Source organism: Manis pentadactyla, chromosome 16, assembly GCF_030020395.1.
Source record: "Manis pentadactyla isolate mManPen7 chromosome 16, mManPen7.hap1, whole genome shotgun sequence".
Lineage (NCBI taxonomy): Eukaryota > Metazoa > Chordata > Mammalia > Pholidota > Manidae > Manis > Manis pentadactyla.
In genome coordinates, this window is record NC_080034.1 from 77,111,190 (window position 1) to 77,135,920 (window position 24,731).

General features: G+C 44.9%; 1 protein-coding gene across 8 annotated transcripts in view; it reads right to left on the reverse strand.

Moving 5' to 3' along the window:
* Nucleotides 1-24,731, reverse strand: part of KDM1B (lysine demethylase 1B) — a 61,004-nt gene that overhangs the window by 23,517 nt on the left and 12,756 nt on the right. For all 8 annotated transcript variants that reach the window (XM_057493978.1, XM_057493975.1, XM_057493974.1 and 5 more), the window contains 12 exons: nucleotides 19,683-19,721; nucleotides 17,468-17,672; nucleotides 15,761-15,945; nucleotides 13,230-13,406; nucleotides 12,709-12,783; nucleotides 9,956-10,093; nucleotides 8,865-9,036; nucleotides 6,073-6,200; nucleotides 5,023-5,154; nucleotides 4,332-4,406; nucleotides 1,248-1,364; nucleotides 483-608 (listed from right to left, as the gene is read on the reverse strand). In XM_057493978.1, the coding sequence (XP_057349961.1) occupies nucleotides 483-608; nucleotides 1,248-1,364; nucleotides 4,332-4,406; nucleotides 5,023-5,154; nucleotides 6,073-6,200; nucleotides 8,865-9,036; nucleotides 9,956-10,093; nucleotides 12,709-12,783; nucleotides 13,230-13,406; nucleotides 15,761-15,945; nucleotides 17,468-17,672; nucleotides 19,683-19,721 (1,569 nt within the window). The remainder of the gene's footprint in view (nucleotides 1-482; nucleotides 609-1,247; nucleotides 1,365-4,331; nucleotides 4,407-5,022; nucleotides 5,155-6,072; nucleotides 6,201-8,864; nucleotides 9,037-9,955; nucleotides 10,094-12,708; nucleotides 12,784-13,229; nucleotides 13,407-15,760; nucleotides 15,946-17,467; nucleotides 17,673-19,682; nucleotides 19,722-24,731) is intronic.

The following is a 24,731-nucleotide window of genomic DNA, read 5'->3' on the forward strand; positions in this document are numbered from 1 at the left end:
GCGAAATAGCTGCCATTCTTTTGCATGATACCGACCTGCCAAAGCTTCCGGCTCCCTGCAAGCCCACCCCCTCATCCTTCCCCCACCAATCACATCCACCCCCCGAGACCCACCCTCCCCTGAGCCAATCACATCCACGTGTCACGCGCATCCCCCAGGACCCTGGGAGACTGCCTTGCAAGCACCACTCATTCCTGGGCTCGGCTGACTCTCCCCAAGAGGAACTCCTCCATTAACTTGAAATAACACAGACTCCACAAGTGACTAATTCACTTCCCAGGCAGCAGCTTTGGTACTGCAAGAAAATGTGGATATTGGGCTCCTTTCCAACAGGATAACATCCCAGTCCAAATGTCCCCCCAGAATATGGCATCTACACGGAGTGGCTACAACGTCCATTAGTTCCTGAGCTTGACACACAATTTCCAGACCAAACTCCAAGCTGCAATAAAGGCATTCAAGCCATTTTACTGGGGACTTACCTGGGGATCCATGTCATAGAATACAGCAAAAAGGCCTCGTTTGCTGGCACAGGGAGGGACGTGACCAAAAAAGTCAGCCCCTTGAACTTTACTGTCCCAAAATCTATAAGGAAACTGCAAGGCAATCTGGAAAGTGAGCAAGAAGGGCGGGTTGAACATTTCTTGAACCAAAAACCCAGCAGTCTCTAAGAACCAACCTACAGCTCTGAACTAAAGCATATTAAACACAAACCACAGCACTCCCTGCCATTCCCCTGCCTCCTTTGCTCTGTGAGCACCTGGCTTTTATGTCATTCAGTCCCACGGCTAGTGGGGGACCCAGTGACAACCTCCAGGCTGATCTAAGTTTGGGCCTTGGCCTGGGAGCACACGTCTGCCAGGTAAACCCTCACGGCTCGTGGGTCTGCCAGCCACCTGCGGTAGCACTGCCAGGTTCTGATAAGGGAGGTTTTTAAAGGAAGTAAAGCACACTCCACCATGGGGCCAATTAATGGAGGATAGACATGGAAATCCCCCCAACCCCCAAAAAGAATTGCTTATTTATATACCAAATTCTGATTCTAAATAATCAGATTCACTCAAAATCAAAATTCACAGACCATAGCTGGTTTTTCTCATTGTTTTGATATCCTTTTGTATTCTCTGGAAATCTTTGGACTTTATTTGGATTTAAAAAATTACCCACCACTTCTCACTCTCAGAAGTTAAGCAACTCCAGCAATCTGACATCAATTGCTAGTTCTGAGGCTTCAGGAGCTTCGGTACCTTTTCGATGATGCCTGCGCCTAAGCTGTTGATAGCCTTCATCTTCTTGTCGGACAGTGGTGGGCTGAACTGAATGGCGCCTTTCTGCAGCAAGGCCAGGGGTACAGTGACTAATACCTATGGGAAATAAGTAAGTTACCCACAAACAGCGGCTGAACCTAACACCACAGCTACTCGGGGAGTTCATGTCAAAGAAAACCTCAGCACCTAAAGAACGTTCCTTTCTACTGCCAGCCGGGAGATGGTCAACATTCCCTGCGGATATACTGACAAGAGCAAGGCCTGCCATGTACAGCTGTGCAGGCTGTTCACTGCACAAGGGTGCCGGGCTGAGCAGACGCACATCCACATGGAGGAACAGGAACCCTGGGTGAGAGGAGTTAACCATGAAAACCAGTCCCAATCATGAAAAGTGGTGTGATTGGAGGAAATGGCCCTAAATATGAGTTAGGACAAAGAGATCTGTGTATCACTCCTGACATTTTCTTGTGTAACCGAGGTAACTGCTCCCCTACTAACCTCAAAGGATTGGGATAATACTTAAAACTAAAAGCCTCACAGTGTATGTCGGTACGCTTCATAATGGTGAAGCACATCCCAACATTATGCATTATAATGATGTAGAGACACGTGAAGTATTTTAACAACAAAGCAATTTACTGCAGAGTCTCAAATGGCTTACAGAATCACGCAGGAGGCCTGAAGTAACTCCTGCTAACAGCTTCATGAAGGACTCCCAAAGTGACATCGTAAAACCAGGCCATCCAAGAGAGCTCCAGAAGTTTCTGCCTCCAGAACCACTGCCACAATTAGGAGCCACTACCAGTGCCACCAGCTCCAGAATCCTGTACTTGTACAACAACCTGCACGTAAAAATGGGCTCCCCTGCCCCGCCTGCTGCCTCCCATATAGTTCATGTGTGGGTCCTGGGACCTCCGCTGGCCCTGCAGCAGAACCCACACCTTGACCATTATACATGCCTGCCTAGAGGGCAGAAGTCAAGCCAAAGCCATCCTCTCCCAAATCGCATCCAAGTGCATCTGAGTGGCTGCATCATTTCCTACATTTCACATTTAGAACCTCAGCTGCAAGGGAGTCTGGGAAGTGTGTGTGTGTGTGTGTGTGTGTGTGTGTGTTTGGGGGGGGTGCATGCAGTGCAGGACCACACAGGAGGATGAGAATGGGAGGTTGCTGAATGCCAAGCACCCATCTACCATCACTCTCATCAAAAAAGTGGTATATCTGGCTTGAACCCCAACTCCAGGGTCACAGGGGGGTCCAAGTTCCTCCTGAGATTTGTTGCTATCTTCTGCCACATGAAAATTTTATCAAGTATAAAGCATTTTCTCTATCCTCAATCTGGTTATAGGTAATAGTTCATGCAACCTCCCTCCCCTCCAAGAAAACAACAAAATGTCTCTCTTGGATATATAAAAACTGCAAGGAAATAAGATCTAGATGTTTTCTCCATGACAAAAAAAGGTTTCAAAGCACATGAACTTAGGTAAACAAATGTGCAAAAGATACAAACACAGCGTGGCAGGGAACTAAAGCTGGGTCTTGGTGGGAGCAGCCTGGACTGAATTACAGTCTGTCGATGGTTGTCAGTATACCACATTGGGCTGGAAATCTTTCACTTACAAGCCGAGAAACTTCCAATTCAAACCAGGTGATGTGTGCTGACTACCATAAAAATAAAAATACTTGCTTTCAACATTTCAGCGCAGGCTTTGGACATGGCCTGAAGCTATGCCCATTAATTTCTGTGGAACTAATGCCAGAATGTGAAGAGAGACCCATGGCATCCGGGTCAGGCACAGGGCAACCCAGCAGAGAAGCCAGACCAGGATGTTGCTGGACACCCAGAGGCAGAGTCACAGAATACATGGGGTTGAGCCATCAGCTCTTTCAATTTTAAAAATGGATATTAAAAAAAAAAATGTGCCACCAAGAACTCACAATATTAGCTTGATTCTCATCTAGGGGCCCACAGGTAAGGACGCCGGTTGCCCAGAGGTTCTCAGCTCTGGCCATGTGTCAGAATCACGGGGGAAGCCTTGTAGATGTGACCAGACCAGTTCAATGAGAATGTCTGTGCGGTGGGGTTTTCCAACTGTTCTTTTAAATCACCCGCAGGTGATTCTAATGTGCATCCAGGATTGAAAACCACTTCTGGTCCAAATATACTACTACTCTAACTACCCAGCTAGGGAGTGGCAGAAATAACATGAGGCCACATACCTCTGGACTTACATCCATACCCCCATTTTTCCCATTTGACATGCTATCCTTTATTTCTGCATGCATGTCAAGGCCTGGGAAATACTTTCAGGTAACAAAGTATAGAACATGGCTAGTCCAGGACCTAAGGACAGTTCATCAGTTGTATTTTTTGGAAATCACTTCATATATAATTAAATTTAAATAAACTTATGGGGTTTATTAAGCCCTCCACTCCCGGGTAAGCACCTTTGTTCTCTAATACTGCAGAAATCTCAGTGTAATTTCATGTGATTACATTACAGCCTTTCCTTGTCTACCTACTAAAGGTATTTACAAAAAATTCAGATAATATGAAAGTATTTCTGCCTATCTCAAAATGAACACACAAAGCTTTCTTGATTAGAAAAATGGTTACATCATAAAACAAACCAACAGACTGAAAAAATAAACCCCAACAACTTGGAAAGCACTGAATTAAACAAAGTAAACTAGGATTTTTAAATGCAGGACTTCTCAGAGCCTTTCATACGCTCATATTTAACCCCTAAAACTAGACTGTAGTATACGATACTTCCCACATTTAGTTGGCCAAAAACTTTTCTTGTCTTGTTCAATTCTCAGGATGAATGTACCATAGAACCCACTTAAACAAACACCTTTCAGAACCCATCTGCCGCAAATCTAGATAGTGTTAAATTAAATCAGATTTTCACATTTACACACAACTAAGTGGACATACATAACTCTTCAGAAATCAAATGAGATTCCAGGCAGATTGCCAGAGATAAACATCTTGGTGGAAAAGATTGTTTCCCTCGTGCCCAGGCCCCTGGGGACACTGGGAGAAATGCCAGGACTCACCTTTTGGGCCGTATACCCCGTCCCATCGGTAATGGTGACATGCACTTCCTCTCCAGAATAATCTATACTCTGCACCTGCTCAAGAAGAGCAATTTGAAAAACATAATGAGGGCTGGAGTCGTAGGATCCAGGACCCATTCCAATTCTCGCATTATGTGAGTTTACATCTCTGAGGCCATGGAGGATCATTTCCGGGCATTTGGAGATCTAAACAACAGTCCCAGCTAACTTCAGGGAGCCATCACTCAGCCACAACTTGCACACACTATGTCAGAGTACGGAAAATCATTGTAATATAGTGGGAAGGGAAATATGCATGTAAACAACTGCCCCTGTGATTATAATATCAGACAGTACAAATGCACAGGGGCAGAGATTTGAAGGGAAAATTTAAGAGCAAAAATAATTGCACTGAGTCAGGGAGTTTGTCAGCAACTCGAACACTGTATCATTAATGAAAATGCATCTGACCCACTACTGCTTCCAAACAGCAGCAGTTACATTACTGAAGCAGATGATGCCACTCATCACAGGCTATCACTGTACCAGGAAAGTACGTGGAGACTGAATGTCACAGGCAGCACCTGTCTCCTGTGTGAGCCACATACCCCAAACTTCACGTCCTCCAAAGCCAAGCCAAGCCAGGGCTGCCCACCGAGTATTGGAAAGCCTCACCGCTCTTGATACTCACTGGAGATCGGAGCCGAATATCTAGCCCTTCAGCCAGTTTTTCAATGATGACCGAGTAGCCGGGAGTTAGGAGAGTGTGGTCACCAGCAAACTGTGCAAAGAATTCATTGTGGTCCCAGGAGCGAGCAGACACCTGGGGAACAACAGGAGAGGCTGGGCCCAGAGAGGCAGTATGACCCCTTGAGCCTGGCCAGAGGGACAATAAAGGGTCCCTAGGGGTGGGAGCCACGAGGCAGGAGGGCAGAGCCGCAGAGCAAAACCCTAAGGGAGGAGACGAGCAGCCCGACCTAGGCGGACGGCACTGCCGAGGAAGGGCCCCTCGCAGGAGCACACAGGCAGACATGCGCGGGCAGTGGGAAGCAGGCCTTGGTAAAGACAAAAGGTGTATTAGTTTTCAGTGACCCTTGCAAAGGAGAATTCCATGACAGTGCAACTGTATTTCATCAGCTCCATATGTAAATATGCCACCTATCTGTCTTCACATAGAAACTCTAGAGAGGCTGAAAGGCAGCAGAATCAAATGAAGACAGAGGCCCCGAAGAGGACAGGCGGGGTGGGGCATCTGTGGACCTGCGATTCACGGTCCAGAGTATCTGAGCACTGAGACCGCGGCTGGTGAGATCAGGCCAGTTTACATGCACTCTGGCTGCATTAACGGCCCGGAACTGCCAGGGTATTTATTCTCTTGTGGTCTCGCGAGCGTTTCCAGAGCATGCACGGCGCCACGGAAATGCCTCCGGGCCCCGGTGGAGGGCTCTCGGCCCCTCCCGGGCTCTCCCAAGAGCCTGCCTATTCTGAGTTGACGGACTGAGCTGCTTCACAGACATTCTTTGAAGAAAGGTTTGTTTCTCTTGCTTCTAAAAAAACAAAGTTTCAAAACCACTGGGGGCATTAATATGCTCTGAAGTCACGGTTTTTGAACTTCTAAGCAGCGGCACCATTGTTCCGTGTTACCCAAAGCGGCCTGGGCTCAGTATTTTGGTATGTAAGATACACACAGAGACGCGAGCTCAGGCACTGCGGGAGCGCACGCGCCTCGGCCCCGGCGCACCTGGTGCAGGTTACTGCCGCAGGCGTACTCCAGGTTGCTGAGGTGGAACTGGAGCACCTGCTCTTCCAGCTCACTGAACTGGATCCCCGATTCCTTAATGAACGCTTGGTAGATCTCCTCTATCTTTTCTGTAATGAGAAGGGGTCGAGGCAGAAACAACAGCTTTAACATTGTGTTCTAACTGTATTCCGTGCTTTCAATCCCCTCCACCCCAAACACCCCCGACTCCCAAGTCCTCTCCCAAGGAAGCTCGGGGCAGGGGTGGCATCTCAACAAGGCTGGTTTCTCTCAGGAAGTAAACGCTTATCTTAACTGGTAACAAAATGATGCAGGCTCTGTATGTTCAACCATCTTTCATTTCTGTTTAGCTGAGAAACTGTTTTTTCTTTTGATCAAGACCTAGCAGAGGCACCCCCTGCCCATATAGACACACACACAGAGAATTCCCGTTCCCTATCTGACCCCACTGCCAGCCCCTGAAAGTCAGATTCTCATACCATCTCACCTCAAGACACCCATAATAGACTGACTATGTGCTAGCTTCTCTCCCAGAGTCTCTCTGTCACAGACGTTCACCACGTCAGCCCTCTGCTCCGTGCCTCTAATCACTGGCTCTTCACAGCCTATACAATAAAATCCAAACCCTAGCATATCTTTAGCCTCTCCAATGATAGCGACTACTCCCTGCCCACTGCACAGGCTCTGCTGCGCTGCTGGGCAACCTCTCCCGGTAAATTCCAGCCTTGCAAGGTCTGCTGCCCCCACACCCTTCACCAGAGTGCCCTCCCCATGCCAACCCCACCTGTCCTTTCCAGCCCAGCACCACCGGGCCATGACCAGCCCCGGGACTCGCTCCTTGGTATCAGCCCCAGCTCTCACCCATCCCATCCAACTGGAACTTTCAACCCTGTGTACACAGCCCTGGGATACATTCCAATTACCACGTCAGATTCCTTTTTTCCCCTGCTTGTGGGGGGGCTCATGGCTGATAAACTGAAAGACTCTTAGCACAGGCTGCTTCTTTCTAAGCTTCCCAGTGATGACAGCCATCCAATGCGCACTGCGGCCTAAAGTCCTATCATCTTGTGCACTTACTTGACCAGAACAAAACTAAGAATCAGCTAACTTTTTTTTTGACAACCCTAGATTCTACAGTTTTCCATTTTTCCCCCAGACTGTACAGTGGGGATGTCCAGCACCCCTGGATTTGTGCCGGGCTTGTGCCCCTAGACCGCTGGATTTTGGGCCCCTTGCAGGACGTTCTTGTAACAGTCCCATGCCTGCTTCTTGCTGCGCAGTTTCTGTCCGCTTTACGTTTAGAGATTTGGGAAGAAGCAAGATCGCTAGAGTAGTGTACACAATTAGGTATAAACAGACTGAGAGAGACCTTACTGTGACTTTAGGTAATATTAAGATTTTGTATATGGATAGTATTTATGGTAAATAATATCATAGTTAAAAATATTTATGTTAACTAACATATGCTTGGTGAAATTAACTCCAGCATCGTAGTATTGACAGGTTGGTTCTCCCAGCTCTGTGCTAATGACGTGAGATGTCACACAGCTGAGACACTGCCAGGCCAATGAGGACTCACGGTCTACACAGGGACATGTGCATTAATATTAAGGTTTTTCCAAAAAAGTAACAGTAAGATGAAATACCTATTGATATATATATAGCTGACCCTCCCTTAAGAACTTTTTTAAGTAAGGCCAAGACAAAGCAATATTGCTAGCATTTTTGTGTGGTGACCCTGAAAGAAGTATTTAAAAACCCCATCCAGTGCCTGCCACCCATGTGCCAACAGTAATTTACTCCTGCAGGTCGGCCCACTTGTCCTTAATTCCAGAAAATTCCACAGCTCACTGCTTGGTCTGGACACTACCACGTTTGATCAAATGGTCCACCCACCCCCATGCATTTCTGAAAATGTTCTGTCATGGCTTGTCGGTCAACACTTACTCCGGGTGATGAGTGTGGGTCTCAGAGGTGGTGGGCTGGGGCAGGTGAGGAGGAGGGGCAGGATAAGAGACAGGGAAGCCCTGCTACCGGGAAGTGAGTCCCCAACAGAGATGGGAAATACACCGGGGTGAAGAACTGAGAGCCCTTGCGAAGGAACAGAGTTGAAGCCAGCTAATACCCTGCAAACTGAGTTCGAATGTTCCCCCTTTAAGAAACTCTGACGTGCTTCCAAGAGCTGCGAGTGAATATGCTCAGGTCAAAAAACTGTAGGTCAAATAAATATCAACATAGCAACAGGGTAGACTCTCAGCTGACACCCGCAAGGAAATGAGCCAGGTTGCCAAGTTTTCTAAAGGGTTGAGGCTTACTAACTGCCATTTAAGTACCCAAGCCTAAAGATTTTTGAATTAAAATTCTTAAAATGACAATACACATTGCATTCTTCAACAAAATACACTGAAAATTTCTTACCCTCTTGGCCAAACAAAAGGAAAAGAAATCCTGGCATGCAGAAAGTCTTGTCTAGAAAAGTCATGACGTGGTGGCTGTTCATTCACCACGGGCTTACCGCATTTCCTTAAAAGTCAGCTCCTCTGGGAAACGCAATCGAACATTTAAACACCAGAAACCATGCACAGTAAGATCTGCACGTGTGCACATAAGCAGCTCCAGGTCCCTACGGAAGCTCGGCTCCCCTGTGAGGACGGGTACGCAGGCTCATCAGTCCAAACGGGACGCCCCGAGGACCGTGCAGACAGGTGAGGCCCTGCTAAGCCAGCTGAGGCTGGGAGGCGCAGGCGCACGGTCACAGCAGCGCTTCCACATACCTCCTAAAGGGACGTCTTGCAGCTGAGTCTTGTCCTTCCTCCACTCAGAGACGACGTCCAGGAGAGCATTGAAGTGGAAGTCCATGCGCTTGTCAATGGTGGGGTCGGTGACTCTCCCGCCTTCCTGGACCAGGTCACACCTTTCTCCAAATTTATGCATGCTGACGCCGAGCTTTAAGACAATAAAAATAACAAGGTGAACAATAGTCCCTGGAAAACATATATAGAGGTTCTAAGCTGAAATCAGGCAGAGCTCTCAAGGCAAAAATGGCCCAGCACCTTTCAAATGTACAGCTCAATATGCTAAGAGGAAGGGCAGCAAAACCAGGCAGTGGAAACGGAGCACGGAACCTGAGAGGTCATTTTGTGGGGATGTGAGGGTCAGAGCACTGCTCCCAGACCTCACGCTGCAGCGTTTCAGAACGTGGCCCCGGGCGCCTGCTGCTGTGGCTGGGCCTGGCCTCTCCTTGCCCCGACACGCAGCCTCTTCTGCGGACGCCCGTGTAATGAGCATGCACACACACACACACACACTCACGGCAGTTCAGCTGAATTTACAGCCAATAAATATTCCCGGGAAAACTTGGCTCCTGCCAGGTCTTCATAGAAACTATGTAGGGTTGCCTGAAAAGTCAGGATGCCCAGGTAAGTTTAACTCTCAGATAAACAACAAATAACTTGTTTTCTTAGCATAAGTATGTCCCAAATATTGCATGCCAAACATCCCATGTAATAGTTGGGACATACACTAAAACATTAAGTTTATCTGAAAATCAAATTCAACTGGGCATTCCATGCTTTTATTTGCTTGATTCAACAAACTATGAGCTAATCAAGCAGCCTGCATATAACACACAAATATACTAAAATATCTTAAAAAAGAAAAAAAATACATATTTTAAGCCCTCTAGTTCCACCTTCACAGAAAGTAAGAACCATAACTGTTTTTACTTACTTTGCAGAGGGGATGAGGGATTTGTTCTGGAGTTTTGTTACATAATATGTTATCTCGAAGCATATTACTATCACATACAAGCACAATGACACAACTTCTCCGTCTCTTTATCTACAATGCAAATCAAGAAACCCACTTGTTCACACATCAGCGCTATTGGGTTGTTAATACAGCCATTGACAATCTGGGCTCCTCTTCCCACCGTGACGCCTTTAAAAGATTTGTCATCCCAGACTCGGCCTCCAATTCTGTCTTTGGCTTCCAGGATAGTTACCTACAAAGACAATCAGAGAAGCTGGAACGGTGTAAAGCAGTACGACACACGCAGCTCCGTACTTGGCTAAGGTGTCGTGTCACCAGGGAAACGGCTTTAAGACGGCAGTGTGACCAGGAACCCAAGTAGATGTCGAAACAAAATCCAGATTCCAGCGAGGAGTAAATGAATGGTCTGCTGGACAGACCCCTCAACACGTTCCTCTCGAACCCCATGGTGATAAGATTTGATGACGTAGCGCATGAAAGGCACATGGAAAGCTTCTACTAAGTAGTATTCCATAATTTTAAAAGCACTATTAACAACTCAGTGAAAGAGGTGATTTTTTTTCCTAGGAAATATCTATGTATGTAGCAAAATTCCTGTAGCATTGCAAATCGTCCTTAACTTCTCTAAGATAGGACTATTATTTATTTACATATGTATTTTACTGGTGTGCAGGTGTGGCAAATGCTTTATTGTTTGAATTGATGAATTTTAAAACTTTTTACTGAATTTTAGTTTTATATAAATATTATACTGGTTTCAGATAAAAGACTTAGTGATTCATCAATTATATACATTATTAAATTGTCACCCTAACTGTAGCTGCCATGTCACTGGACAAAATTTCATAATACTTTGAGCTACATTCCCTCTGCTGTGCTTCTAGCCCGTGGCTGAATTATTTCGTGATGGAAGTTTGTACCTCTGTCCCCTTCACCTATTTCACCTGCCCCTCCCCCTTAATCATCAGTCTGGTCTCTGTGTTTATGAGTCTATTTCTGTTTTGTTTGTTCATTTATTTGTTTTTCAGATCCCAGGTGTAAGTGCAATCATAAGGTATTCCTCTTTCTCTGGCTGATTTCACTGAGCACAATGCCCTGTAGGTCCACCCATGTCAGTGCAAATGGCAAGATCTCTATGACTAGTTTCTTTTTAAATCGTATGTCACTTTATCTACTACGATAGACAATACATAGATGACAATACAGGCTTGGCCTAAGCAGGTGGGCTCGCCCACCCAGACTATTTTATCTCCTCCCATTTCTAACGCTGGGCAGCAGAAGGAGCCGCCTCCAGGTGGGCAGCCCTGGGACACAAACCGCTACACTTCCCGGGTCTCACTCACCAGAAACGTGAGCCTGGTTCAGTGTAAGGCAGTCACTTCAGTTCTGGATCCCCGAAAGGGCTCCCCGGAACTGCTCGAGGAAGTCCCTGACCTAACCTCTCTTACGTTACTCAGAGGCATCTATTTCCTAACCAGGAGAGGGGTGGGCGGTCTCTGGCGGGGCTCCCTCATCACCAGGCAAGAAAAAGGGGAGAGTAACAGGGGCCCTCTGAATAGTCCTCCTCCTCAGACCTAAATTCCTCATTTTCTCTGACTGGGAAAGCTATTTATGGTTCTACCCTCCCCACCCTCTTTCCTGGCTTCATATCAACACATAACCGTTTATTTCTAGTTTCTTTTTAGTATAAGAGGAAAGCTGAACATCAAAGACAGCCTCCTAGAGTTTGGATATTAATAACTTTCCCTGTAATCTGTGGGTTTCCCAAGTAAAAAACAAATGAGAAACACTGGCCTATATCTAACACTAAAATAAACAAATGATCAATTTAAATGCCTCATAGCTTAATACCACTGAGTATTCTGAAAGGTAAACTCATTTCCTATAAATCCAAATCAGATTTCTCTGACAAAAAAAATCTCTCTTAGGCATAACTATTGAAAATTTCTCATCTTGGAAACTTGTCCTGCAGAGAAGACATGGTGAAAAAGAAGCTGTCATTTTTTTAGCCAGACAGAGAACAGAGAAGGGACTAATTCAATTTTACCGAATTGATTTTTCACGTTTGGTTTAACTGAAAAGCAAATCCTTGCAAAGTAACTTTCTAAAAAGGAGAAATGTGTCAGACCTAGGAAACAGAAATCCAGGGGATGGTTAATTTAAATGAATTTAATAAAAATTAGACACTGAATTGCACTTTTTTTTAAACAATAGTCCCTATTTTGGCTAATTTTGAACAACTGGAATAAGGCAACATATCAGATAAAAAGAAAAACTATCCTACCTTGGGAAAGCAGGTTACCTCAGATATGTACAGCGCTCTAAATAATCATACATTTCTGTCTTGACCATGGTTTAACTAATTCAATCCTGCTTCCAAAAGCAAAGATTTTTGTTTTCCGGAGGAAGATGCGAAGTGTGCCTTGATTTGCTTAAGAAAATTAACTGGGAATTTCGGAAACTATTATACGAGAAATGGTGAATTTCCAAGCTGTTATTATTACTTGTCTCAAACTATTACAGAGACAAGGGCTTTTTCCCAATGTCTCCCATATGGGGCCAGTAACCACCTGTCAGGAATTCTGCTGTAATACAACTTAAAATCTCTTCTGACTTGCTTGTTAAGAGTCCGAAATGCTCTCCAAAACTGTCAGGAATTTCTCTTAACTACCTCTCTTCTAGTAAACCAATTTCTGATTGTGTATCTTTTCTAGGCTCCTTGTAAAGACAGAAAGGTATACTGTACTTGGCCTTCTTTGCTAAAATCAGGACCCGGTTTCTGAGTCTTAGAAAACTTGGACCTGAAGGTTAACCACTTGTTTCCATCTCCACGTCCCGAAATCTTACCTTAATTCCAAAGTTATGCAGTTGCCTCGCAGCTGCTAAGCCTGCCGGACCAGCCCCAATGATAATGACTGATTTCTTTAGGAAAGAAAAAAGGAACAAAAATCCAACTAGAGCAACAAAAACAATGTACTGTTCTAGTTTATTCTGGAAGGTATCCCAAGTAAATGTTGTTTCACCTACATTTCTCTGATGTCTGTCAGAATTGCTTTTCCTAAAGAATACAGTGCTATACTGATGGACAGTGACTGACTGCACTGGGGTATGGCTGGGGACTTGATAATATGGGTAAATGTAGTAACCACATTGTTTTTTCATGTGAAACCTTCATAAGAGTGTATATCAATAATAGCTTAATAAAAAATTAAAAAAAAAAAAAGAATACAGTGCTACTTGTAAGTAATCCCTTCCTCTTTTCTACAGTGTACGGAAATAGTGCTCAATCTTCTCCCCGCCAGAGACACACTTATCGTACAAAAGGGATAATGTGATGACCAACGGTGTGGCTCGCCGGCGTCACTTACACTGTGGTAATCTTTAGGAAGAAGACGCTGGTCGGCGCCGACACTGAGAACTCCCGTGTTGATGAGACCTTTCCTCGTCATAAAATAAAGGATCCTCTCCACTTCCTGAACACATCGGATGCGCACAAGACCGCGGACGATGATGTGAGGAATACACTTTGGCGGAGTAAGAGCTTCCTGTGTTTGGAAATAAAATCAAACTGTTCAAACAAACAAAAAACAACTCTTCATTCCTCATAAAGTTAAACATAAGATTACTACTGTATGATTCAGCAATTCCACTCCTGCGTGTACCAAAAAGAACTGAAAACGTACATCCAAATGGAATTCATAGCAACACTGTTCAAACTGCCATCCATCAGTGGGTGCGTGGGTAAACAAAATGCAAAATGTACTGGGGCCATAAAAAGAAATGAAGTAGTGACCCGTCCTACATCAAGGATGAACCTTGAAAACTCCATGAGAAGTTGTTACTTACAGAAGGCCACAAACCGTATGAATTGATTTATTTGAAATACCCAGAAAAGGCAAATAATACAACTCTGTAGATTAGTGTTTTGCCAGAGGGAAAAATGGCAAGTCACTGCTTAGTGGATGTGGAGTTTCCTCTCGGGGCACGAGAAAGTTCTGGAACTAGACAGTGGCGATGGTTACACACAGCATGTGCTTAATACCGACGAATGAGCTGCACATTTTGCAATGCTTTAAGTGGTCAATATGGGAAATGTTACTTTGTGTATATTTTACAGCAATAAAAAGAGCTCTCGGGGTGATTCAAACCCATCACTCAGCCCTAAGACACAGCAAGATCACAGGGAGGCCTGCCTGGGGAAGAAACAGAAGAAAAAAGGGGCAGAAGAAAAGAGGGCACTCCGAGTCCTGCCACCTATGTTTCCCCTTGCCGAGAAGGACCCCCATGCCAGGGGGCAGGCCGCACTGCTAGTGCACCCCTGGGTCAACAACTCGCACAGTGGCAGCCACTGCGACACCCCGGCGGGACAAGGTCCGTTCTCATCACTGATAAGACGTGGGGGGAAAACCAGAAAGTTTAAGAAAAGACATTGCCTTTCTCTGCTCAACCCAGCCTTGGCAAGGCCTTGGTCCATTTCAAACATTCGAAAGAAATGCAGCCTTGGCCTGCATCACGAAGTAACAACAGGCACAGGGTTTGGCAGGGGTGGGTCCTCACTTCCGGCCTCTCCTCTACACATCACCAACCCCCGTCCAACAGAGCCCGATCACGGGAAGATGACCATATATTCAAAATATTCATGAACTAACACGCACAACATTGGCTCAGATTGCTGAAGGAGATAAAAACCTTCGCACTCATGAAGTTAAAAAATCATTCCAAAGTCTTCAATTCCTTCAAAGCGACCATATTTATGATTTTCTACTAAAGGATTAAGTATATAATACATACTGTATTCATATATAGTATGTGTGTCTATATATATATATGTATATGTAAGTACACATAAACATATATATACTTGTATCTTCTTATTAAAAATTGAAGTAGATCTAGGCTCACACAAACTCAGGATTTTTTTCTATGAGGCTTTCCCCAGTATAAGACAATTTCATAGTCGAGTAAAAAGAAATGTGAAGAAAAGTGAATCTGAGGCTACTTCTGAAAAGTGTATATTTACAACTTATTTACAGGAAATTCTGACCACAACTGTGTTCAGTTCAGCCAGCGTTTATTAGCACCTGCCCCAAGCCTTCTGGGGGGAAATGAGCAATTCTGCCTCACCCGCCTACGTGCCTGGGTATAATTCTGTGAACGGCACTAAGAGCTGTACCCCAGTCAGGTCCCCTCATCCTAGAGTACGAGTCCATTCTGAGCCAGTGAGGTGCCGGGGGGGAAGCAGACGACTTTCTCTGACCAAGATTACAAAATGCTCTGCATTCAGCAGCCACTCAAGTAATTGAAGAAGAAATTAATACATCAGCAAATACTAGGTTCAGGCAAGCTTTTGTTTAAAACCAAAAGCTCATATTGGCCCATCCCTTTCAAGGCAAGTGCCGCGTGAGGCCCCAGACATTGACTCAGTCCCAAGAGAGAGCAAAGCCCTGGCCTCAGCTGTCTGAGTAAATGGGTAAACAGGAATCCCCACCCGCCAGGGGCTTATGACCCAGTCTTGGATGCCTGCTGGCTTCTTCTTGTGGCATTGCCACTTAAACTCCGGGCGCCAAACTTCGCACCTTAAACTCACTGACTGGAGAGTCAAGAATTCTGCTGACATACAGTCCGGAGCATTGGTTCTCAGCAAGAGGCTGTGCACCCATTTGGCAATATCTAGAGACAATGCTGGTTGTCACAAGTTGGGGAGCTATGGCACCTAGTGGGAAGAGGTCAGGGATGCCGCCAAACACCCCACACGCGCAGGAGGTGCGCCCCCGCCCCCAAAGAGTATCCACCCAGAAAGTCAGCGGGGCCGAGGCGGAGATCCCTGATGGACAGCTCCCGGCCCTGGGGGGGCAGTCTCATCTCCCCACAGGCGTCTCCGCCGCACCCGCACACTCGCCTTGCAGCTGGCGTACCACAGCGCGAGGACGAGGTTCCTCAGAGCCAGGTACATGGTGGGGTCCCGGGAGTACTCCGGGAACTCGTAGAGCTCGTCCAGCTCCATCACGTCCGGCCGCACGCACAGGGCTTTGCCACACTCGTTGGGCTGGTAGAAGGGCTGGAAGTACCGGTTCATGCCTGGAACTGACAGGAGACACAAACGGGGGGTCCTACAGGCTGCACCCTCCGGATGCGCGGGAGCCGGGCAGCGAAGCCACGAACGCGGCCTCAACACGCTCCCCCGTCTGTCCTCCACAACGACTTCTGCTTCCTCTGCCCATCAGACCAAACGCGCGTGAAATCAACAACTGTGTTTCGCACTCTTTCTTCACAGATTTCATGTCCATGGTATGGAAAAAAAAATATTTAAGTTTTCATTGTGGTAAAAAACACATACCATAAAATCTGCCATGCCAATCATGTTTAAGGGTGTCGCTCACAGTGTTAAGTGTGTTCATGTTGTACAACTGATCTCCTGAACTTCGTCTTGCAAGACTGAAACTCTAAACCCACTGAACACCCATTCTCTGTGGACGTTCCTCACATATTTTCAAAGTGACTTTTATTGGAACTTCTCTGGTTATAAAATGGATAGATTCACAGAAGTAAATAACCACCACCAACCCCTGATGGTCCTTGAGCGGCGGGCTACACTGAACAGTACAGTCTATCCTTAAATCTGTCTCTATGAATAGAGAATATTAATACATTACATATTTGTTTTTACAGTACTGGAAAACACTCTATAAAAATGCTATTTTCTAACCTGCTTTGCAAGAACACTGTCCCATGTCATTAAGTATGACATCAGTGGCCATACAATATTTTCTTATTTTTTAACCATATGTAATCACTGGACATCTAAATTTCATCCAGTAATTTCACAATGATAAACAATGCAACACAAACTTTTGGATTTATGATAATAAGTTTGATAGTTTATGCAAGATAAATTCCCAGGGCCAAAGAGTATATATTGTCAGGTTTTTGACTCACACTGCTAAACTGTCCTTTATAAATGCAGATGCCTGCTAGTCCCAGAGTGCCTGCTTCATTCCGCCTAAATCAACCACGGGAGTTAGCACGTCAGCTTTGATGCAGCCATGTCTACATTTTTAGATGGCCCGGTGTGATTAGCTAAAAACCTTGTGAGAGGACCGCAAGGGTCAAAATCTATTTGCACCATTAAATATGAAGCTTGCTTATGTGCAGGCAGATCTAGAATTCATTCTTGCTTGTACACCAAAAATTTTAAAGATTCCTGTAAAGTAAATGGTCAACAGCATGCCTGCTCTGACCTGAAATTTTGAATTTTTGCAAGAGTGGATTGTTTTGCTGAGATTATCAATGGCATAATTAGACAGAGAAGACTCAAGAGAGAAAAAAAGGACTGCTCGTGTAGTCGAAACTCCTTCTGGCACATCAGAGTTTACATCATCAAACTACGCGGCCACCCAACTTCCAAATACATACTTGTCAACGCACAGACGCGATCGCTGGGCAGGTGTTGCAGGCTTCCCAAGTTACCGAGGGGAAAGTGAGTTGTGTCCGGTATACAAAGGCTACAACTGCTACTGACACAGCCAATCCCGTGACCCAACGCTGCCACGCACGCTTCCAGGGATGGGGAGGGTGGGGAGCAGGCAGGGCCGGGCCCAGTTCTCACCCGGGGTGGCGGGGGCCACCTTCGAGGGCTCCAGCTTGCCAGGGCTGGCGCTGCAGGCTGCACGGCTGGTGCTGGCGCAGGAAGGGCTCATGCCCACACAGTCGGGGTAGTAGGCGGACAGCAGGGGCGCCGCCATGCTGTCTTTCAGCAGCGGAGGCAGGATGAGCATGGAGTACCACCAGTGGCTGGACACCTCCGACACCCTCTGCAGTGGGGCAGAGCGAGGCAAGGGCGGGAAGGAATGTTCGGCAGGTTCGGCCAAGGACGGAGGAGGATTCCCTTCACGCCCTTCCTCCCCAAGCCTTCTGCTCTGCCTCCCCCACCACCACGTCCACTGACGACGCTGCAAGCCTCGGCTTAAGTCTGACATGTGACATTTCTTTCTGTTCAGTAACCGTTTACCTTCCATCCCCCATTTTTTACCGAGGATCTGAAGATAACTGAAATGGTGAAAGTGGGCAGAAAAAAATAATTCTCTAGCATTGCTGCTTTTTGGCAGAGGCTACTAAAACATTTTCAGAGAGAAAAGTCCACAACAATCATCAAAATAAGATGCTAAACGTAGAACGGAACGAAAAAAACTATTTCGGTCTTCAAATACCTGATCACATTCCAGAGTTGCTTTAAGACAGGGAGTCATCGGGTCAAAGTAACCCCACGATGACTGACCATTGGAATAAAATCGAGTGTATGTGGCCTCTATGGTACCACTGCCACAGGTCCTGGAGCAGACAGCCTTTTCTAAACGTCATCTTGAATGTGTGCCCCAAGAATCATGACAGTCTGATCGGGGATAAACCTTGGGGCCAGGGACCCTCCGATGTCAGTTCCCCAGGCCCGACCGAATACCACCTGCCACCAGACAAGGGCTTGTGAGCTCGAGGCCGACAGGGGATCTCATCTGTGGACGCCTTTTGTTTGCCCTGTAAATCTCACAGGGCCCAAATCTGAAGCACACATTCTCCTGTTCACTACACATTGGTTTCAGTCTTCTAGGCTCTAGAAGCGTGAGACAATGAATTCCTGTTGCTTTACACCACCCGTTTGCCATGGTGATTTGTGCAGGCCAAGGGCACTAACATGGGCATTCAATTTAGGAACTGTTCAAAAGTGACCCGAGAATCCACAGAAAACAGTTGAGTTAGGTGATACGTCTATAAACCTACCCCTGACTCTTTCTTAACCAAACTCAAAAATAAATAACTAGTAGGTGAACATCCAGGGACTCTACCAAACTTGTAAAAGTTCTTATATTCCAAGAATACAGCCTCTGTCCTAAAGTTCAGACTCTTCTGCATGCAAAATGGTCTGAATATTAGGAGACAGATTCATAAGGTCCTGTAACTGTGTTTAAGGTTATTTTTCTTTTCTTTCTATGCTTTCAGTCTATCTACTCCACATCCAGAAATTCTGTAGGCCACTGCTTTACTATGGAAATGTTTGAGGGTTCAAAGAATTATTTTGTTAAAGTGCATGTGTGTGTGTGCATATGCGTGTGTGTGTGTACCTCCTACACAACAAAACAGATTTAAAACAGATTTGCTTAGTGTCAATTCTCCTTTGTCTAAAAACCAATCAGTCCCTGAGTTTCAGACATCTCGGAAAACTGCAAATTAACAATCCTCAATCACTGAAATGCAGAATAACTCAGAACCTCAGAATTTTAGGAACTCAGAAATTTAAAAAACCATTTTGTGAAACAAATGGATGTGGTCCCAGGGCCCGTGGAGTCTGGCAGCTGAGGCAGCAACATTCCCTAAGACAATGACAGGCGCCGGGCTCCGCCAGCAGGAGAGGCGGCCTCCCCTCCCCCACGGGCGGGCAGGACAAAGCAGCTGAGCTGAGGTCGGACACCCGAGAACGCCCTCGCGGCTGAATCTGGGCCACGACCATCAAATGATGGTCCTCCTGTTCTTTTCTTAGAAGGCTTCAAGCAGAGGTGAGGTCACAAAGTTACCCACGAAAAACAAGCCTAACAGTCTGGCTGTTGGAGTAAGACAGCAATTTAACTTCACTTTTTTTTAAGTAGGGGGGTAATCACCCATGCCACCACTATGGCTGGTATTTCCATCACATAGTCACCACGTCCGATTAAAAGCCTTTGACCAGCAGCCAAATAAAGACACTCGTAAAGCTCTTATAGTTACTTACGTAGAGTACTTATTTTTTTTGAAGGCATAATGAACTCTAGTGCAGAAAATGCAGAAACACTCACCAGATCCTCTGGAAGGGAACAATGATCCGAGGTCTCAGGCTGCAAAAGAAAACCACGTGTTAATTGGGTTTACTTATAAAATACAGTTTTAGTGTCAATTTACCCTCAATAAGATACAACTTTGCACCTATCAGGCTGGCAAACAACCCAACTGATTAAACACCACAGGAGTAAAGAAAGCAGCTGCTCCCTCAAGGGTGTGGGGGGCGGGAATCTAACGGTGCAGAACGGCTCTGGGAGCAACTGGACAGGATATGAAACTCCTGAATGCACGACAACTTGGCATCATCTTGTATAACTGAAGATGTACACACATGTCCAGCAATTCTAATCCTGCTGTATTTTCCAGAGAGACCCGTGCACATGTGTACCAATGGAAGTATTAGAAAATGTCCAAAGCACACTGCTTGTAATAGGAAAAGGCTGAACACAACCTGGAAGTCCATCGAGGGTCAAATGGATGAATCGATAACATTACATTCAAACAATGGCCCCGACCACAGCAATGAGAATGAACGACCTAGGACTCCCCCCTGCAGGGGGTTTGCACCTCACACACGCAGTACTGAGAGAAAGAAGCCAGACCCCCAGGAACACGCTGTCATTCTCTTCACGAGAAAGCGTGGCAAGCTGAACAGCCTCGTGGGTGGGAGGCTGTGAGTGACAGGGGGCACGAGGGGGCTTTGGAGGGTCTGGGGAGTATTGGGTTTCTTTACTGGGCGCTCGCCAATGCAGACTCTGTAAGAATTCATTGAGCTGTGTGTGTTTTGATGTGTGCATTTTCTGTCTGTGTATTATATTTCAATAAAAACGTTACCCAAGAAACTGAAGACTGGCATAGCCCATGGCCGGGCAAATCTGGCCCTTGAACAAACTGCAGAGAAACCCTTGCACATGTGTGGCGGTGGACCAAGCACCTCCCAGGAGCGCTGCACGGAACAGCCCTCACGTTCGTGGACGGGAGAATACATCTCGAGGTCGATGTACACAGTGGATACTCCGAAGCCCTTTTTATATAAAATCACACCTAGTGCTTAGTAACGTAACACACGGAGCAGAAGGAAAAACTCACGACCCAGAGCATTAGGCACCCACATAGCTGCAGAGGAGAAACCTCAACATTGAGTTAAAAAGAGCAAGTGGCAGAGGAATACAAACAATATGATACAATCCAGAACCAGCACAAAAACATGGAAAACCTTACATGTTGTTTAGGGTTTCATAAATATGTATTAACTCCATCTAACAAAAGGCAGGGGAATAATAAATCCAAATTCAGGTGCCTATTTACCCTCGCTGGGCAGGGAGAGGAGGAGAGCTGGTTGCAGGCACCCAGGGAGTCAGAGGCACTGGTCAGGCTCTGGGCTCTAAGACTGGGTGCTGGGCACATGTTTGCTTTAATTCTTCACCCCTTACATACAAATTGTAAGTCCTCTTTGTGACTATAATTCATTTCATATTAAAATAACTGCATGTACTCCATGACACAGAAATTCCATTTGTAAGAATGGACCCTACAAATACATTAAAAGATGACATAGATATAAAGCTATTCCCTGCAGCACTGCCATTAATGATAAATGTTTACAAGTCACCTAAACCCATTCAATCAGGCTAAATTCATCCTGATACTTCCATTCAGTTGACTATTTATTATACAATCTCTGAAGAGAAAGAGATCTTTCTGTACTGATACGGAGGCATCTTTAAGATACATTAAATGACAAAAGCAAGCTCCAAAAGTGTGTGTCCTTTGCTACCATTCTGGTTAATGTTCTTTGACAAATAAGCATTTCCAGACTTTGTCCTTGACAGAATACCAAGCTGAAAAGACAAAGTAACTCTGGGTCAATAAACAACATTTAAATAAATATTTCAAAAGTACAGGCAGCGGATCAGGCAATCAATTCAGATGGGAGCAGCAGGGTCTCAGAGGAGGATTCCTGGGGAGGAAAAGAGATCTAAAAGATGTGACACCACACTTAGAAGCTGGAACTTAAGACCATAAGCCTTCAATTTTAAGAAAGTGGGAAGAGAGAAAGGCATTAAGTTTTCAAAAACTTAAGGAATCTGACACCTCTGAGCCCTCCTGGAAGAAAGTACTTCATGTTCAAATACACCAACCATGTGAGAAATCAAAACGGAGATCTTGGGTAGAAGGAACTGCGGTGAGGGACACGGTGGGAGCTGCTAGCTCCAGGCCAATTCAGGAGCAGGAGTGAACAACGAGGGGGTCCAGTCGCGGAAAGTAAACGACACAACACTTACTCCAGCACAGTGAACTGGAAAGCAAATAGAACAACACACACTAACACCTGGGGGACGGAAAGGGCAGGTGGACCGAACGAGGACGTCATCCCTTTTCTCTCCTTCACAGCAGAGAGTCACTTACTGTCTCTAATTGGAACATGCAATTGTTAAAAAGTGATCCTAATCTCTTAACATTCTTATATATTTTCTTAACCTTTTTGGGTCCCTTTAGAAACTACTATTTTTTTAGATGAAGACATTATTGTCATATGTTCAACAATTTCCTCTCTCACTTTGGCTTCCTTTTCTTACTTGAAATTTCGTTGTAGTAAACTCACTCATTTCACATAAAACCAGCATGTGTTTATCAGCCAGGCCTTCCCTTTGGATGAAGGCAGGGATACTCCCGGATGAATCTCATTCGATGATGGTTACTGATGGTGATAACTGCACGATTTTTTTGTTATCACCTTTGTTCTCTTCTATATTGCTTGAATTTTTCAATGATGCACACATAACATTTATCTAAAAACAAACTCATCCTATAGAAAATCTTAGACTTTTCAAAAACCACTTAAATTGAAGAAACTGGAAGTGACAATTACCACCCAAAGAAAAATCAAGTGAATGAGAAAAGGGACCCGGATAACCTGAACAGTCAGCAGAGTTGCAGTCAAGGCTGCACACTCCATAACCAGCAGGAAGGACACAGAAGAACCCAGGATGACTCCAAAGCATAGATAAACCAAAGCTAGTCAGAGGATAGTAAGAAATGATTTTAATAGAAACTTTTCATGTAAAATAACACTTACTATTGGGTAACATAACATTATTATGTAAATCCCCCCAAAATGTCCTAAATTGTTTAGAAACCTTGTAGAAATAGGGTGAGGAAAAACTGCCCAAGGGTTAGTACCTCCTGAGACAGTCTGCCCCCTTTGACCGCTCTTTGGCTGAACTCTGCTTTACACATTATAATGAAATCCCACTGCCAACACTTTTCACTTGAGAAGTAATTGGGGCACAGGTACTAGTCCAGTTCAGTGCGACCACAACACTGTTTGGGCCGGCTGGCCACCCTCCCCTCGTCGCACAAGCTCACGCTACCTTCATTGCTCAAACCCCAGTTCTCACCAGGGCACCACTCAGCTGGGAAAATAACTTGCTCCCCCACCGTGTCAGCCTCCTCCCATTTTTTTCTCTTCTGTCCCTCAGATATGCCTTCTGCTCTGAAGATGGAGGTCAAGAATCAATGTAGGTCTAAACTGAAAGGTTTTAGGACAAGACTTGTTAATTACAGGATCCTGGTCTTAGATCTGTGCTTTCTACCCTTCACTCCCAAATTATCAACATCAGAATAAAACACAGACACCACCAGAGATCCCACTGACATTAAAAGAGTAAGAAAACAGTGCAAACGACTTTAAGATAACAAATTTGACAATGCAGACAAAATAGACAAATTTCTTTAAAAACACAGCTTTTTAAAATTGGCAGGACAAACCACCTGAATAGTCATGGATCTACTAAAGAAACTGAACCCCAAATTTCCAAACTACTCACAGACAACTGGCCCAAATCACTTCACCAATGACATATACTAAACACTAAAGAATAATCTCAACCTTACACAGACTCTTTAACAAAATACAGAAGGAGGTCACCATTCCAATGTACAGCAGAAGCTGAGAGGCTATTATAAGAAAAGAAAATGACAGATAATATCCATCATGAAAACAGACACAAAAATCCTCAACAAATACTGGCAAACTGAATCCAATAATACCCTGAAAGGTTAACACATTAAGAACAAGTGGGATTCCTGCCTCCCCAGGAACGCAAGGTGATTTCAACACTCCAGAATCAGTGTAATTCATCACATTAATAGATTAAAGCAGAAAAACCACATGAGCATCATGAACGATCTTAAAAAAGTACTTGACCTAATTCAACATTCACTCATTTCAAAAAGTTCTCAGCAAACTAGGTACAGTAAGGAACTTCCGCAATTTGATCAAAGGCACCTGCAGAAATCTACAGCCCATATCATACATAACAATAAAATATTGAACACATTCCTCCTAAGGTCAGGATAAGGCAGGGATGCCTGCAGTCTCCAATTTCTTTTCAACACAAACTGTGTTCCAATAAAACTTTACTTTCCAAAACAGGCAGGGAATCAAATTTAGCCCACAGTGTTTAACTCCTGGATTAGAAGACAGAAAAATATAAAGATATCAATCTTCCTTCAACCAATCTCAACCAATCTATAAATTGAATAAATTACAATCAAAATCCCAGAGGCCTTTTTGTACATATTGACAAGCTGATACTAAAATTTATATAGTAACATAAAGGACCTAAAATAGCCAAAACAATCTTGAAAAAAAAAAACAAAGTTGGAGGAATTTACACTACCTGATTTTAAGACTAACTATAAAGATAGAACCACCAAGACACCAGAGTACTTGGCAAGGATAAGCAAAGAGATAAATGGAATGGTGTCTGGAAATAGACCTACATGTATGGCCAACTGATGCTTGATAATAGAGCCAAGATTATTCAATAAGAAAAAAAAAAGTATTTTCAACAAATGGTACTAATCAATGAAATATTTATAGGAAAAAAAAAACCTGAATCTTGGCCTATACCTCCCATCAAAACCAAAAATCAACACGTGCTAGATTAGTGACTTTAATATAAAAGCTCAAACTATAAAGCTCTTGAAGAAAATCCAGGGAGCTATCTGTGTAAGCTGAGAGGTAGTCAGTGATTTTTTCAGAAAAGATACAAAAAGTT